At 37.4% G+C, this 18,523-nt stretch overlaps 1 protein-coding gene across 6 annotated transcripts in view; it reads left to right on the forward strand.

The window, feature by feature from the left end:
• The window catches only part of LRMDA (leucine rich melanocyte differentiation associated), a 744,727-nt gene that overhangs the window by 166,735 nt on the left and 559,469 nt on the right, over positions 1–18,523 (forward strand). The window contains exon 1 of one of the 6 annotated variants that reach the window (XM_050898589.1): positions 9,493–9,664. The exons of the other annotated variants lie outside the window; for them this stretch is intronic. Within the exon in view, the coding sequence (XP_050754546.1) occupies positions 9,645–9,664 (20 nt within the window). The 5' untranslated portion in view covers positions 9,493–9,644. Of the gene's footprint in view, positions 1–9,492; positions 9,665–18,523 lie in introns of those variants that run through there. 6 annotated transcript variants of the gene reach the window in all.

Below are 18,523 nucleotides of genomic sequence, written 5' to 3' on the forward strand. Positions count from 1 at the left end.
CCATCTGCACTTCTTGTCTCTCACGCTTGTGCTCTCAAATGTAATAAATCTTGTTCCTGTTTTTTTTTTTTTTAGAAATACTTGTATTAATCTTAACAACTGGTGTTTCTTGATAAATTCATCCTACAGTTAAATCTTAGATTATGACACCTCTCAGTTAAAAGTATAATATATATTAATGTGTCATTTGAATTTAATTAGAAATAATGAACCAATAAATACCAGTTGCTATCATATGGGACAAGTATTCCTAAGCAGGCTAAGTGTGTTAGCGAGTTAATTTAACGTTTTGGCAAAAATCCTAATTACTTTAGTATCTGCATTACAGTATTATCTTAGAAATCAAAATGGCATTTTTGACTGTTACAAGTGAAATGGAAAAAATTAAAGTTTGGATACATTTACGTATTGGGAGGAAGAAGTATATAAGCCTGCAAATATGTGAAAAATGACCACTGCCTTTTCTTAATAACTATTCGTTCTGCAGATTCACCAAAGGAAGAATAAGAAATAATGCTCACGTTGTAGCAGGAGGAAAATAGGCTGAATATAAGGAGAATTTTTCTCACAATAAATACTGTTAAACATGGGAATGGGCAAACGAGTGCAACTTCTCAGGAGGGTTATTTTATTTTTTTTAAATTTTGACTGCAAACTGCATAAACATGATTATACCTACAAGTATGGGATGGATGAGGTGATCTTTGATCTTTTGAGGTCCGTTTTTAGTCTTGCTTTCCTCTGATTTTAGATTTGGTGACGGCTTAACATTGCCTTTTAAAAGTTTTGGCAGTTTAGAGGTTAATGAAAATGAATGATTCTTTCTATATGCTCATATATTTGTCCGAATCCAAATGTTTAATAGAACACAGGTTGAAGTGAGCAAACTTGTTCATGATGAACACTAAAATGCCAACAATTAGAAAGGAATGGGTTAATACATTGACTAATGTTGTAGGTTTATAAGAACTGGCCCTTCTCTTTGTTCTTTTTTATCATATACATTTATCATGTTCAACCTGGCAACTGAAGCAAATAGCTATTTAAGTTGTAAAAAATGAATCACTGTGCAATTTCTTGAACTGTATGATATAACCAAGCCTAATAATAATATACAACAGAAGTTATAAGCCTTGGGATATTTTGCCCCACTTTTAAAAATTTTTTTTTTTTTTTTTTAAATGAGCCATGAGCATTTGCTACTATCTGTATGGGAAACCAAAGAGCATTCAGATGTGTTTAATAAAGATGTAATTTCCTGTCCAAACTGGTAAGGACTAATGGTGAGTGCTTACCTTCTGCTGGTACGTAAACCCCAGTATATTTAGAAATGGTTGAACTGATGGATTGTGTGAAGATTTGGGATGCAGGCTTTTTGACTTAACTTAAAAGCTTCTTAAGAAGTAACAGAAAAAAAAAAAGTTTGAGCTTTCTCGTTAAAAGGAAAAAGATGCTGCGGGAAGAATGTTCCGTCCTTTCTGTAACGTAGACCAAAAGGTAAAAACTAATATGTATTTGTTGTGTCAGCATATTTTCACACTGCTGGATGTTGCATGTTTACAGCTGGTTCTGATGCAGTTGTCAGGGTGTAATTGATGAGCATCATCATTTAAAGTGTAAAAGAAAATGTCTTGGCATAGAGGGACACGATAAAGTACCATCTACCAGGCATTGTGGACATATGTGGTCACCATTTCCTTTTTCTCCTCCCTCTCTGCCTTTCTTTGCTGCCCTTGCCAGAATCTACAGAAGTCATCGGGAGCAGCTCAGCCCAGCCTCCAGCCTTCTAATATCGCTTTGGTAGTTGTCAGATCATATGAAATGTCAAAATTCATGTGGCCTTCGTGAAGAGATATATTTAGTACAGCTGCTGCATACCTACGTAGTACCTCTGACATTGACATATTAGTTATGCTGTCTTTTGCAATCTGATATCTTTAAATTTGCCACCTTGTTAAGTTTTGATTAATGTGATTCCATTTCACTAAAGTAATTGGCTTGGCCTGTTGTAGAAAATAATCAGCCTTTCTACGGAACAAATGCTAGAACATGCTAATGAGGGAGTGAGTTCGTTAAATTGATGGCGTGGAGTGACAGTTATTAATGATTGTTATGATAAACAGACGAGTGCGAATTGGGATGAGTTGGGCAAAAGTGACAGTTTAAAAATAACGTATATTGGAAAGTACTAACGAAGTAATATACTGTTAGGAAAACAATCATGCAAGTTGTCAAGGGAAGAAGTGTAATTATACAGCTGCACGAGCTGCCTGGGAGGACAGGGACCTGGCTGATAATGGACACGTTTTTTGTTGGCAAGGGGAAAATATGTTATGGCAGAGAGGAGTACAGATTGATAAATTAATTGGCCTTTCTCATTGTTCCAAGAGCAAACTTGGCCAGCAATAGCCAAGCAGATTAGGTAAATAAATGAAGTGACCAGCTCTTCCTCTGCATCTAACCCATTCCCTGCCCTTTCTTTTTAATCCACCTATGCATGAACTGCCACTCCAACTGCCTAGGGTGGCAGTGTTTGCATGAATATAGCTTCCCTGGAAATATTTATAGCTTTTTAAAATGACATGCTTTGTATTATGAAGAGTTTTGTCTTAAGATGAAGGTTAATTATAATAAGCCATCAGCCTTATGCAAAGCAGTATGAAAACAAGATGGAGGATGTAAGTGTGCTGATTTTTAGGCTGACCTCCCTCTTCTTTTTAAAGTAAAATTTAGGCAGAGCTGTCCATCTGAAAGCTTGCAAGAAAAAAAAAAGATGATGGTCGTTGCTGGTAGGGGCGTTGGGGAGGTAGAGGTATGGTGCTACTTCTGCTTATTGTTGCATAAGTTTGGTGCTAAATGGGTTGAGGTTGTTGGCTGTAGGAGAAAGACATTTGTGTCTCTGAGACTGACAGCAGTGCCATACATAATTCAGCTGTCAGATTACCTGTATAGTTGACTCAGTGAAAGAGCAGAGGATAAATGTGGAATATTATCCTAGTAAGTGTAAGGAGATACAAAGTAAGTAGGCCGTTATAAAAAAAGAAAAAACTAAAACAGGCATCAGAAAAATTCAGTATGGACAGTGATACTCCAACTGGTTGTTGGAGGTTGGCATTAATAAGAATAGTAGGTAGCATTTTGTGGATCACTTCAGTCTCTGTTTTAATGCAGAGGATTGTGGGGATACGTTTTGGCAGGCATGGAACTGAGTGGTCAGTGCTGTTCCACTTCTTTTACTTGCTTGTTTATACTGCCTTGCATTTAAATACTACCTTTCCTCCATGGAAATGTGAGCAAATTACCATATTCTTCATAAAGACAGGGGAAGTGATTTTGAAAAAGTTGGCTAAGAGAAAGCACTGTCATCACTGTCAAATTCCAGCTGCTCAGGACACACCAATGAATAGAAGATGGAGAAGAGTTTAGATTTTATATGACAGGCTACAGCCGTATCGGCACTGAATGGAGCCTGTAAAATGCTTACTTAGCCATTTTGCTAGATGTTTTACTGGATTCGGCTTGGTCTTGGTCTTGCATGGGCTCCAATAATCATGTTACCAATTCCTTGTGACAGCCCTCAAGAACATGATCTGTTCACTAATCTTGCCATGTTTCCTTCGCTGCCCTAGCTTTCTGGTTTTCTGTTGTAAGCACCTGTTTGTATAGTCTTACACTTGTGAACACCGATTCACCAGATACAATCATCTAACCAAAATGAGCAAGGATAATCATCCTCTTTATTTAATAATTAAGTCTAAGTCTAAGCCTTTCTCCTAATAGTTTGTTATGGGTGAAATCCCACCAGTCCTTGGTTTTCACTGTTAGTGAAAGGAAGAAAGAAAGAAAGAAAGAAATTTTGGTTTCCAAAGAACTTATAATTTTCCTAATAGTGTCATAGATTCAATGTGTGTCAGGTATAGCTTAAGAAACTGCTAATTAGTAGCTTAATGCAATTTATTGTGTATAGATTCTATGATACCGAACTTCATTGTTCCATTCAGAACATGCAAATCAGTGACTAAAATGCCTTTTTTTAAACAAAAATGTACCAATTTCCAAATTTCTTTGTAACAGAGAAAAACAGGCATTAAATTCCAAACTATACTGCACTTCTCCGGATGGTGGAGTCTTGTTTTACCATCATATTACTTCTTGAATGGCTTTATGTATTAAACTATTACCTAAGCCTTCTCTTTCAAACCAGATTATAAGAAGGAAAAGCAGCCTTAAGAAAATCTTCATTTCAGCATTCACAATTTCGCTTCTGGGTCTCAACAAACTCCGTTGTTTATACTTTGCTTCCATTGCCAAACACTTGATTTAGGCCCTTCATCTTGCTAGTCCAGAAGGATAGTATTGCTTTTGGTCTCTCCGACTTTTTGGATGTGCCTGCATTGCCATTTTAGTCTGGATAAGGCTTGTGCTTTTGAAGCACCTCTTCTGCTCTGCCGCATTTATTGAATTGCGTTTTGCTCTGCAGAGTCCGGATTCCTTTCTAATGAAGTTGAACTGGAGGATGTTCTTCAGAGGTGCATCTGATGTGCTCTAGCTGCTGCTGAGCATTCAGTCTATGGAAACAGGTTACATCAAATGCATATTAAAATCCTCCAAAATGCATCTGATGTTGGACATCAGGTCATTGGTATCAGATGTTTTAGTCTGGAGGTCCTGCTCCATTTGGACCTCACTATTTGCTCATATAGATGTAGTCAGTCTTGATAATACTTTAAAGTGAATCTTCATACGACATTACTGTTCCTTTGTCTTTTTACTGAATCGTATTTTTTCTCTTCATTTCTGCATAGCTGCACTGCTCATTCCTGTCTGGTGTGCGGCATCACTACTATTTTATTTTGGGACTGGGGGCTGGCCAAGGTGGCTTGAGGCCACCTCTTGGTTATAAACTTTACTTCTGCCTTTGTACTGTTTTCCATCGTGCTTCTTGAGTTTGACCATCTACTTGTATGTTAAAAATTCTTGTTGAGACTACCTAAAAAATATTTGCTTTTTATTATTGAATTTGTCATATTGCCTCCTCTGTTAACCTCTTGGATTGGATTATTTTTAATTAAGTCCCAGAAATGATATTGGTCATTTAAATTATTTTTGTCTTGAATAAAACTTATCCTTGAAGGAACTTATCTTTCCTGTCTTTATATTTTTTGCTTGACCCTCATGTTTTGTGTAAAAAAGATTATAAAGCCTTTTGAACAGGAAAGATTCTTTTGTCTAAAAGATATTTAGATAAAATTTTTTTTTTTCCCCTTTTCCTCTCTAAATGCATGTTGTTTGCATCTTCAATATGGAAAAGTATTTGATTTTGTGTATTTTCTATCCTAACAAAATTACTCTTACAGTGCGTTGGCTCTTAGGCAAGGAACTTGAATTTGGAGGAGCTCTCATTTAACATTTTTGTTTGAACCAGTATTCACATAGCAAAAATGCTGTGAGAAATAAAGCCTTCTCATTTCTTTGTGGTAGCAGCAAAGCCAGTTGACTGGATATCTGTACAGAAATGTTTCTTCTACAAGACTGAAAACTTGAGTGAGAGTGGGTGAGTGGAAGCTAGGTGCAACATGAATACTGAGAAATGGTATAAGCTACTGTTTGGGTCTAGATTTTATTCCACTCTCTGCAACTGACCTTTCATAAGGCCATAATGAAGTCGTGGCACTACTGTAGTGACACAACATTTCCCATATGATAAAACAGGAATGATATTTGCTTTCTTTAGGTAGAACACTTAAACTTCTATGTATTAATATTATGTAGCAAACTTAAGTGCGGTTGTAGGGAATTGGCTCCTGAAGGGTAGTATGTTGAATGTATTTTATAAGCTAAGTTCACCGAAACATGAGATCAGAATGTCTTAATATAAATCTCTGTACAGATGTGAAATAATAAGTTGCTAACTGAATCTGAACAGCTATTTACAATTTTAATGTTTACATAGTAAAGAAGTTTTTACTTTCCAGGTATTTTTTTAGCTTTTTTAAAAATCTCTAAGGGAACAAGTTTTCTATATATTCTTATGTTAAAGTAAAATCTGAGTTTTCTAGGTTACACTAATCTTAAATTGTGTTCTGATGTTGTATGCCATTCTCATGGTCTTCTCTATGAGAAGACCACAGCAATATTAAACAGTAATCAAAACAAAAATTCGTAAGAGGTGCCTGCTGCTTTTTCAGACTCTGAGGTATAAAAATGCCTGCATTTTAGAAGGAGCTATCACCTTGGGGTTTTTGTAAGCTAGAAAGATTTTAATTTTTCATCTTTCAGTCACTTTTGAGAAATCTGTGTGGTCATCTTTTGGTAAATCTGACTTGACTTGGCTTTGTTTGAGACAGCATTAATAACAGCTATTTCCCTAAGCAGAGATGTTGAAAGAAAAGAATCTACAGCTGATCTAAAAGTTGTGAAGAAAGAGGCATTTATTTTGTCCTTATTCTGAACTGCATAGGTGTAGAGAAACCTTATTTCTTTTGTTTGTTTTTCATGGTATAAGAAGGATTTAGATAGTGAATGGGAGGTTGTTTTGAGTTGTAGAAGGCAACATTAGGTGGCATATGGTTCACCAGGTGAATCCAGGCTGTGTCCAAACAATATGGATAAATAATTTACATCAGTATTAGCAGGAGTCACGCATTCTCAAAGAACAGCACGTTACCACTAGGCACAGATTTCTGCTTCTGACAATAGCTTTGCTTCGTGAATATAGACACCTATTGTACTAATTCTTTTAAGATAATTATGGTGTACTTCTCTGAGGCTTTTCTTTTTTCCTTATGGGGAAATAAAGCATGTATTTTTAGGTTGTTATCTACGGAGACTGAGTGCCAGCATGTGTGTTGTATGATCTCCCCAACTAACTGTGGAACTGGTGAGTTAGTTCCTGCCTGGGGGAGCAGATGGAGCTGGTGGAGGTGACCAGGCGGATACCTCCCTGAGGTATCCAGCTTTGGCCCGAGGGAAGGGCCCTGCCAGCCTCTTGGCTGTAGAGGGGCTGCAGTGTGACCCCATGCCATACCGAAGAGAGAATCGGCTCAAAGAACGGGCAGTGTGAAGTCTGGGGGTGTCAGAGAATGGGAGCTTGAGCTGCAAAGGAAGACCTGCTGTTCTGTGGACACCAGGCAGCCACCAGGTACAAGTGAGTGGGAAAGCAGAAGTGATTAGCTCAGGTATTTGTAGAGTCATGGGGTTGGAGTGGGCCTGTCAGGAGAGATGGCCTCAAGGGGAACTGCTGCAAAAAAACCATTTTGCTTTCCTCGGGTGTATAGAGAGATGGTCATACTTCCTGTTCTCCTGTATTCAGTATTCTAGATCCCTGAATATCTGCTTTAAGAGTAGCAAGTGGTAACTATTAGATGAACTGACAAACAAGCTTTCATCAGCTGGAGGAGAGGCTGCAACTGAGAGCTGGGATGGCTCTTGCAGCTTACCCGCCTAAATTCTACCAAAATGGTCACCTCAGACACACTCTTGACCCACCCCCCTTCCCTCAAGACAATCCCAGCTGTTTCCACTTGGAGTTTTAAAAAGAATGTGCTGGTTGGAAAAAATGATCACTTGCTCCTTCTAACTGCTCCTCTGATTCACTTTTATACTGTGCTAAGCCAGAAGGTTAGCTGTATTTACCACCTCTGTGCTACAAAGAAATAATGATTAAAATAATGAAAATGACCCACAATTAACTTAATGTTAAATGGTAGTAAATACTGAGGAAAAAACAAAAGTCAACCATGCCTTGAAAAGTGACTGGTGTCCAGTCAGTCATCCTTTGGTTTTTCAGGTGTGGTCTTCTTACTTTTATATATATAAGCTGGGAGAAGAGTTTTGAGAAGATGGTACAATAAGAATCTGACATGAGAGAAGTCACAGCTGGGCAAGAAGAGTTTTACTTCACCATAGCTGCCCTTTCGTGCCTGTGGTCTATGTTGCCTGTTATCTGGTGTGGACAGGTGAGTTTTACTTTATATGGTACAGGGGTGTACACTTCCTTTATCCGCTGAAATCTTTGCCCATGTTTTGGCTTTCAAGCTAAAAACCTTAACAACATTTTCCTGTGGGGTGGGGTGGGGTGGGGTGTGTGTGCTGTTTAGTAATTCTGGTAACTTGTGCCAAAGTCTGCTAAGCAATTTTGATGTTACTTGATGAGTCAGGTCTATGCCTTCCTACAGTTGTCAGCTGTAGGCAGATATGCATACCTGTGGATTAGTGGAAGTGTCGAGGCAACTGTTGAATTTTTAACAGACACAGGTGGTTTATCGTAGGCATTATAGGATACTTTTGTCTTCCCAGTACCTCATATTTATCAATAGTAAAACAGAGAAATCCTAGAACCAAAATAAAAACAAGTTGGTCTACATTCTTTGGGAAAAGGCTGTTTCTTTGAATGAACGTAGTACCGAGTATGGCTATATAACAAACCAGTGATAAAGTGAAAAATGAGTAAAACTCATAATTTATATTAGGAAAAAAAAAAAAGCAGAAGTGGAGCAGTGGGAAGGAAGTACTTGTGTAACAGCTGCTTCAAAGCATGCTGTTCTTCAGTAAAAATACAGTAAAAGAAAAAGCTTCTGGTCAGTGTTCCTGCTGTAACTGACTGTGTCTCAGGAATTGTGCTGTCGGCAGCCAAGCTGGTTGTCTGCTTTGGGAGACTGTCAGCACTGAATCTTTGTTTGAGTCATGTTTGTTTCTGATTGTATTCATTTGAATAGAAGCCTGTGCAATTTCTCTAAGATGCTATGGCTGAGGGCTGTTAGGGGAAGGACAAGTTTTAATTGTCCATGTCCCAGATACATACCACTATTCAGCCACACTCTATCCAGCAGCCCACATACTGGCTGGAAAGACTTTTCTGGGGAACAACTGTTGAACTGCTGCTCAGGACCCTATTCTTAAAATTGAAAGCTCTCAATTTTGTTTTTTCCATTCAAGTAATTGGAAAGTACACTTGCTCTTTTTTTCTGCTGTCCGTAAAGACAGTGTTTTTGATGTAATTGTCTCTGGAAAAGGCAGTGAAACATAAGCCCTTTTGGCAGAGTTTCCATATACCTTTTATTTTGTGAGGATGGGGTTAGTCTCATGTGAATTGTTAGTCTCGTGTTGTTTCGGACTTGTGTTTTAGCCAGCATTTCTAAAAGCTACTCTACGGTACAGGAGAAAAGCAAAGTTGGATGTGAGAGAGAGGTGACATCTCTTTGAGTTGATTGTCTTCTGGCTTTCAGTGCATACTACAGTCTTGAGAGAAAGCAAATTACTGAAATAGGTTATCATTAAGGCTTGCTTTTCAGCAGCAAACAAGGACCCCCACCCCATCCCTCTGCCACAGCTGAAATCACTCAAAAAGGGCAAAAGATTTTTCTGTTCCAGGTGTTTCAGTTTCTAAGACTTATATAGCCTCCACCTGGAGCTTTATTCACAAGTTCATGTGTAGAATCCATCTCCTACTTCTGGTTGAGATGACTTGGTGGGAAGAAGAGAGTGCACTTGTCTTGTAGTTCGGCACTTCCAAGCAAGGCTGATGCAGAATTCAGTAAAAATGTTTTGGAACCGTAACGCGCAGGGATGCTCTGCTGTTGGAAAGAATTGGTGCCTCTTTAGTCCCTAAAAAGAAAGAGGTTTTTAAGCAGGGGCTTGTGACTATGTGCTGCTACCAAAGGAGGTAATGTTAGCTTTCTTGCTTTACAAGTTACTCAACTGCGATTTGTTTTGGCTAGGTATAGCATTGCTATTTCATTGTACCTGAAAAACAGACGTTTTGCATCAACCTTATTTGCTAGGAGTGGTGTATTCTGAGAATTAGAAATTCAACGTTTGTGTTTTCTCTTCTGAATTCTTTGTGGAGAATGGAATGGACTTGAGTGTATGAGGTTTTCTTAAAGTTTGTTCAACCTTCATCAGAGAGGCTAGACAGGATTCACTGGCGATGCAAAGCATAGGCAGTGACATCATAGATTTCTCCACCTTTTTTGTGTAATGCCTCCATGTTCTGGAGAGGTCACCTTAAGTTCGTTTATGAGGCATATTCGAGAAGAATTGTCTTTCTGCTGAGATTGAGGGTGGGGGAAAAAAAATCCATGTAAGTTTTGAATAAAACTTTCGTAGTTGTGAGCGGTAAACTTTGAGGCATCAAGATATCTAAGAAAAATGATTCTTTATTGTTATTATCTAAATATAATTATTCCTAACCTGTACTGATGTTTAAAGGTATATAGTAGTGTATTTTGTGGAATTCAATAATTTAAGCTTTGTAGAGCACTAGGGTCTCTTCATGATCAATCCATACAAATCTCTCTGTTTATTATACAATAAATTTGGACAAAATGACAGCAGAATTCTTCATATGGTTGTATTAGGGATGATATTATTAATTGATTCTAGAATTAATGGTGTTATCTTAAAGCTGAAACAAGACACATACAGCATCTATTTTTGAGTATTGGAAAACAGTTCAATTTTAGTTATTAATCCAGGTGAAGATAGAAGAATGAGCTTCCTATTGAGCTGACATGAGTTCAGAATTCATTAGATTACAGGCTTTCTTTCAAGCTTTACATGGGATAGTGAAGGCAGAAAACCTGCAGTAGTTTTTCTGTGCCTTATTAGGTGTATAATGTAATGCAGGAAGTACTAATTGTCAGTCATATTGATTTGTTGTGGAGAGTAAAACTTTGAGGAAAGTTCAATTCTCTTTGTAGCAAATATGGGGGGGGGAAAAGTGGGCTAAAAATGTTTAGTGTTTTCTAGGGATGCTACTTCTGAAAAGCAGAGATATTACAGAATTCATATGGAGCAGTGCTTGATAATTCTTATCTATGTCAAGGAACTCTCATCAGGCACTAATTAATGAATATTTTAATGCAATAATCAAATAAGGTAGTATGCTTAAATATTAAATGTTTTAACAGAGTATTTTATAATAATTACATCCAGTGTAACTTGTGAAATGGACTCTAATACAGTCACAAATATTTAGCTGATAGAATTTGTAATTGTTAAACTGAATCTATCTTTCACAAAGTAACATTACTGGTTGCATGGTGTGTTTTAAGAATGTGAAGTTTAAACTGTAAATTTAATTTGTTTACTACTGTCTACCTCTGCTGTTTTTACTATAAGTGCTGAATACTTGTTATAGAAGTCTATTTCCATCAGAGCTTCTTAAAGCATATGTAAAACAGCTTGCAGGCACTTAGAACTTTTCAGGAATATCCCAATAAGACTGACTAATATTCTTTAATTTAGGCTTAAGAAAGAATGGAAAGCTGTATGCATTATTTATCAAGGTATTTATTTTAATAATAAATTTGAACATTAGTACATGAAAGGGTTTTGTTGCTTTCTTATTTGCCATCTCAACAATTTAACAGATGCGAATATCTCTCTCCTCTGGCTTGCAGAGGATTTAGATGAGATGCAACAGAGCCCTTTTTTCCTAATAATGATAATCCCATGGTGTGAAGTTGAAATCTAATCCTTTCAGGAGTTTGTTTTTGCTATGCTTATTCTGCCTAATGTTAGCTCAAGTGAGTTACATGAGAGACAGAATATGAATGTGAATTATTCTGTGTGTGTGTGTATGTGCATTTTGCTGTATACTTATACATATTAGGTATATTACACACAAACGGTTTTAAAGAGGAATAAATCCACTTTACAACACAGATGAACTAAAGTTTTGCAAGCACAAAAAAATAAAATTAAAGTTCTATACCAACTTAAAAGCAAAGCAGACAGAAAATTAATGTAGTATTGTTAAGTAACACACCATAGCTCATAGAAATATGCTATATGATATCATACTTTAAAGTTTATTTTGTTTGCAACATGAATCTATTAATTTTCACTTGACAACTTTTAGTATTAAGAACCTTGCATACACACATTTTCACTTTGAGAATCTAGGTACTTCAGCAGGTACACGTAACTGATAAATCTTTTTGTAGTTGTCAAAACAACTTTGTACTTTTTCTTTTACAACTAAAAGCACTTTGACAGTCTGAAACCTGGTGTATCAATAGGGAAAGCAAACAGACTATTCATTTTAGTACCACATTTCGCTGAGAGTTTTGACACTTTTGAAATATATCACTTCAAAACACTGAGACACAGATGATTAAAGGTTGTTACTGGCAAAAGTGTTGTTGATTATCAATGTTATTGATATCGCACAGTGACATCTTTGCATACTGGTAGAGTCTTGTTTGAAAACTAGGGTAGTTTGACCATATGGACTCTATCTGCATATCTCATTGTAGTCTGTGTACTAGTTTCTATGCCTTGAGGGCCTCCAAAAAAAAAAAAAAGCTAACCTAGTTGCTGCTTGGTGTTGTCGTTGTTTGTAGTCTACCTGTCAGTTCTCAGTTTTGTTGATGTGTGGAACAGCGTTGTCCTGATGTCTAAAGTCACTCACAATTAACTCGAACTAGAGATGCTGCCAGGGTAGGACTGGTTTAGAAAGACAGAACAGACTACAGAGACCTGATATTTGTTTTTTGGTCTGGGAAAATTACGGTGTGTTTGTCCATAGCATGCATTGTAGTCTGAAATAGCGTCTTTGCAAAAACACTGTGTGGTGCCAGTTTCCCCAGTGCAGTCATACTGGCTTTTGGTTTGTGATTGTTTCTATGTTTAACTGGATAACTTACTCCTTTTAAGCTGTTGAGAAATCACAGATGTTATTGAGAATGTCTTGCCAGACACCAAAAGTAAATAGAAATATACAGTTGTCCTTCTCTTGTAGAGTTTCACAGCTGATGCAAGAGCACTCTCCAATGCGGTCTTGCAGAAGATGATACTTAAAAAATAGTAGTGCAAGCCTGACTTTTTAATAGCATTGTTAATATGGAGCTCAATCCACTAAGGTAACGTGAATACTCTGCTTTTTGTGCTAGGGAAAGAAAGAAACAAACAAACATAAAACAAGCATAAGACTTGTCTGACTTGAATCTGGGGTACTATGGAGGAGACTTGCAGTGTGTGCTCAGAGCATGCTGGAGTCTGGGTGCTCAGTCTGTCACAGAGACAACTTCTTAACTTGTGCATGTAGTATTGTTTTATATGCTATGTATGCTTGAAATAGTTAATCAGGGATAGTTTATAGCTTTCTCAAATTTCCTTTGAAAGATGAGCCTTCTAAACTTTCCTAGGCTGAAGTTTAGATTTAGTGTTGATTTACTTGTATTCAGATATGAGTGTGTGTGTGTGAACTTTTCTAAGTGTTAATGAAAATATGTTAATGTTTATTTGCATTTTTAAGGAATTTAATTGTTAATTTAGATACAGTTTTGTATTTCAGTGAAACGCTGGAATCTTTTAGCTGAAAGGTCATTAAACAGTGGAGTCTGGCTATCTGTTTCATTTTGGCTTTCAGTTTTTGTAACTCCAAGCCTTCTGTGTAGTACATAAATTGTTCAGCATGCTATGTGGTTTAAAAAACAAAACAAAGTAATTCAGGGAAAATTACCAATCAGTGTTGACTACATATACTTGTTCTAAGACATCTGTAATCAGAGATAGTCTGTGGAGAAGAAAATCGGTCGCAGCTGAAGCTCTGAATGTGTGGAATATATGTAGCACAAAATTATTTATCCAGCTTTCCTTTGGCATGGGTGAGTAACATCTATGCCAATTTGCCTGTTTACTTAGTTTTTTGTTGTTACTATTGACAGAAAAAAACAGAAACATAATATGAGAATGATTGATTGTGGGATGGAGCCATAGGCTGACTCATGCCATATAAACTAACAACACAAATATTAATGGAAGCACATTTCACATGAGCTTGGTTTTTTCAATGGAGTTGTTTGGGCTCCTGAGACTTATCCTAACAATAGTTCCAGACACAATCAATAATAATTTTTATTGCTTTTGTAAAGTGAATTTGAAAATTGTATAAGTGAGACCAGGATATCTGGAGATGAGTTGCTTCAATCATTCCACTGCCAAACTCTTGACAGCACAATTAGATGGTTTTAAATTAGTCCCATTTCTAAGCTATGGATATCTAGGACTAGAGAGTTGTCCTTAGCAGTGCTAGCCTATCACTGGTCATTCCTAACTTACTAAAATTCTTCTTTTAACAACTTCAAAGCTGAAGTATGCTAGCAATCTGTAGGTTGACTTTGCTATAGAATTTCACGATAACTGCCTGTCCAGGAAGAGTTATTTAATGGGTAGTGGTAAAAATAAAGACTGATACAGGCTTGTCTTACTAGAAATTGAAAGATGTTCTCAGTGAAAAAGGGAAAGCAGTTTACATACCGTGCTGCTTTTTCAGCTGCCAAAATTTACTCATATGGAACTAAACAATGCTTTTCATCTGTCTGTGGTTAATTGATAGGAAGTTCAGATACTCTTGTATCTCTAGATAGGTGCCCATCCTTTTGCTAGAATCACAATTCAGATATTAAGAAAACTTCTAATCACTTAACACTCGAGTATTGTACAGAGTTTCTAATAGAAACATGTATTTGAATAGGTGACTTCCTCATGGAGACAAGATTTCTAGATTTGAGTTGCAGAAACATCAAGCGCTGCTGCTGGACAACAGAACGGTTGTACAGTGAAGTCCTGACTTAGGGCCTTTTTCATTTCACTTACCAAGTATTTATTCTCAGTATGGAAGTTCTTGAAAGGATGGTCGTTTACATGGAGGAAAAGGATTATTTGCAAAACAGATGCTGTGTGCCTATAGCTTCTTGTGAGGGTGAAAATGAAGTGCCTAAGAAATCTGTACTTTATCAGAAAATATGTTGGAGTTTAAGATGTCTCCTAACATTATATAACACAAAAGAAAATTTCCCAATATTGGAGTCAGTAACGCTACAACCAATGAAGATTAGCTGAGGCTTTACCAGATTATATACTCAAACTTTAAGAGGATTTGTCAATAGAGAAAGTTAGAGTTGTGGGTTGGGTGGTGGTGTTTTTGTTTTGGTTTTTTTTTTAAATTAGATGCAGATGAGGCAAAATTTACCTTTGGAGAATAAATATGTTGAACTGAGAGAAATTTGAAATGTGCAAAATATTCCTTTTGTAATTTTTTATGATTATTTCTCAGATACAAGCCTTATGATTGTAGATACTTCACACGCAGTACTGATTCTGTTGTTCCCACTGTTGCCTTAATATCCATTCCTTTGATGTTGCAATGAGATATTTTTTTGTTTATTTTTCTTCTCTCAGCAAAGTCATTTGTATGTACCAGAGTTTCAGCTCGAGAGACAACCAACCAATATTTTCCTAGCGCATAAGGATGTAACTCTACATTTAAATTTATTGTAAAACATTATGCTCATCTGTAATTATATTACTTTAAAATAAAGCCTTCATCCGCTCTAAGATCTTTTGATGTCCCTTCCCTGCTGACTCTTTTTTTTCTTGTTCCCACTTACGTTAATGTGAAGAGACAGTTGAGTAAATGCACAATGAACTTCAAAACCTAGTAATTGTTTTTCAGAAAGAATGAAACTTGTGAATTAGATATGGATTGTAAAAGAACACCAGAGCTGATTAGTGTTCGTTCGGTTTGCCTGCTGGACCGTTCTGACACCTGTCTTCCCGCTTTCCCCATAAATGCCATTGCTGATCCCTCTATACTGCCAGTCACATGACAGGCCGGGAGAACTTGTGGGTGGGAGTTAAAAGACTCCCAGTGAACCTTGTCAGGCTTAGCAATTCATGAAACTCGACATAAAAGGCAACGTTAAACAAAGATGAGTTGAATCCATTTACATGCAAACTGTAGTTATCTGTATGAAAAAAGCCGGGAAGGGGGGAGTGTTGAAGGGTTACTATTTCTTTCTTCCTTTTAGGATGTGTAGATAATGAGTTGTGTAAGGCTTAGAGGGGGAAAATAAGCCAACTTTCAAGGCATTGAAAAATTGCTTTTTAGGAAAAACCCTTTTCATCCTAACCATCTGGTTGCATCTTGTTTACAGCACAGTGTGCCAGTTTGTGCTTATTAATCATGCTTACACAAGTATCTTAATTACTCCCCGTGTAGCTGCACTGTTTTGAACCCAGAAGTTGACCTTTCTCTTTTTATTCCTTTAAACCATTAATCATATGTAATCAACGCCAACGGGGCAGAGCCACGGAGAAGGCTACCCAGATTCCAAAAGCACATGCTAGTCCTGAGAAACAGTGAAGACAGTGACTGCATTGCTATCAGTCAGGCATATCTTAATTAATGACTGTTTTGTGTGTGTGCATACTTACACGCCTGTAACACAGTTCTGTTCCCCCCTTTTGCTTCTATCTATTGAGATAACAGTTGCTTCCCTGCCTTATGATACGGGAGATCATTTTAAAAAGTCTCTGTATATAAAGGACCTTCAGAGACATCAGGTGACTGAAAAGGATCTGGTTCTCTTGTCTATGTTCTGTCGTTGCTTCTGTAATAATTAAAATTTAGAGAGGATATAGGATGGCCAGAAAAATTTCTAGGCTCCAGATTCTTCTAGGATAAATAACTGTGTTGGAAGAGGGTGAATTTTTCAAAAATAACTGGAGTAACAAATGGATTCCTCTTCTTCCTTGCCTGCCTTATTTAAAAAAAAAAAAAAACAAAACCAAAACAAACCAAAAAAAAAAGAGGAGGAGAGCTAAAAAAAATTGTTTGAAAAAAGCATGTGTGTGAGAAGGCTGAAAGAACGGAATTTCAGAAACAGCATTCTGGTTTCTAGTGTACTAGACAAATTATAGTATGCAAAAGTAATTTTGCCTGCCCTGAAACTCTTCAACGTGATGAAAATTTTATCAATATTCTAAAAAGAGAGAACTATCCAGCCTACTCATTTAGTCAGCTTACATGTTTATATACGGGGCGGGGGGGGGGGGGGGGGGGGGGGGGGGGGGGGGAGATCTGCAAGTATGACTTGTGTTTTCTTTCTGCTGCTGTTGGATTTTTGTTGTTGTTGCCATAAATACTGTATTTAGAATTTATGCTGTCTAACTTCAGTTGTGCTTATTGGAGATGTGATTTCACTTATAGAAGCTTTAACCACAGTTAAGGCTCTCTTAAAAGCCTTATGATTACGCTATCATAATAAACAGTTTGTTTATTTTTATTGCCACTATGGAAAAAGAAAATATTTCCCAACAAAGCACAACAGGAACAGAAAAAGATGAAAAACCTGTATCGGAAGAGTTACCTGAATTAAATACTAATAATTTTCATGATGTAAAAGCTTTGCTATTCCAGATGTAGAAGAATGCATAGCTGTCTCTTCTTATGTTAAAAACTACTTGTTCATAACCAAGTATGTGGTGTGTGAGGTGAACTGTTTCATCCAGTCTAGTGCATAATTTGGCCATTTCCATTGGGCTTTTTCTTTTATTTGAGCTGAAAATTTTATTTAGCCTTTTTGCATAGTTTGGATGTCTTTGTGTGCTTGTACTTCTGATGTTTCCTGGAAGGTTCCTTGAATGTTGTAAAACAGTTTAAGCACAAACAAGCAAAAGTTTCTTCTGAGAAAATTATTTTGAGAACCAAAACTGAAACAGTTTTTCACGAGGGGAACCCTTGCTGGCCTTAAACTATAGGTGAGTCTCCCCTCCTTTGTGGGCAGCTAAAGGCTTTTTCCAAGGACAGATTGTAGGCGCCTGTAAAACAGAACAATTTTGCTGATGAGATTCAGTATTGATAAAATACGTGCAAACAGCAGGATGAATAGGAGATTTTTTTACTCATGTCAGGTAGGACCAGAGTGAACAGGCATCACTGAATTATTTTTTTTTTTTTGGCAATTTTATTGAATGTTGGAATAAAAAGAGAGGAGATTGTGTTAATTTATGTGACAAGATCGCAGACTTCTGGTGCATCTGAACCTTGTGGTACTTTAAGCGCAGATATGGGTCATGGTGGTAACTTCGTCACGGCAGCAGAGTCACGAGGAGACTGTGCTGATGACTTTTCCTTGCTAGCAGATAGCCTGAAGAGGAAAGGTGGCTTACCAGCAATGGAGCCCAACTGACCAAATGTAGTTATTCTGACCAGAAGACTGTTGTAGGTTGAGGAGTTAGCGATCCACGTAACAGTTAACCTGAGTAGGGCCAGGCCTGTGCTGGGCTGCACATGTGCCCTGGCTGCAGGATAAGCTCAGCCACTCACTGAGAGAGAGCAGCCTGCGGGCAGCTCCCACTCGGCTCTGGTGATTATGCCACCTGCGTGGCCTTGCCTTTATCTAAAGCTGCAGCAACAAGCTCTCATGTGAACATCCTTTTTATTTGACAGTAGAAATGATAAATAGAATTGTTTTCATTGAAGAAAATCCTGTAAGAGGTGAAATGAACAAAATAGGGTAACATTTCTAGGGATGGGATCTGCACGGTGGGCTGCGCCCTGGTTGGAGGCCTGTGCCATACTGCACAGCTTGGAGTTCCCAGCATCTGAAGAGATGTAAGATGATCTATATGATCCTATTTTTCTTTATAGTGTGAACCAGCACCTCCTGGTGTAACACGCAAAGCACTTGGCTTTCCTAAGTAGATCGCTACCGTTGCCTTCCTGCATGGC

Source organism: Gymnogyps californianus, chromosome 6 (genome assembly GCF_018139145.2).
Source record: "Gymnogyps californianus isolate 813 chromosome 6, ASM1813914v2, whole genome shotgun sequence".
Taxonomy (NCBI): Eukaryota; Metazoa; Chordata; class Aves; order Accipitriformes; family Cathartidae; genus Gymnogyps; species Gymnogyps californianus.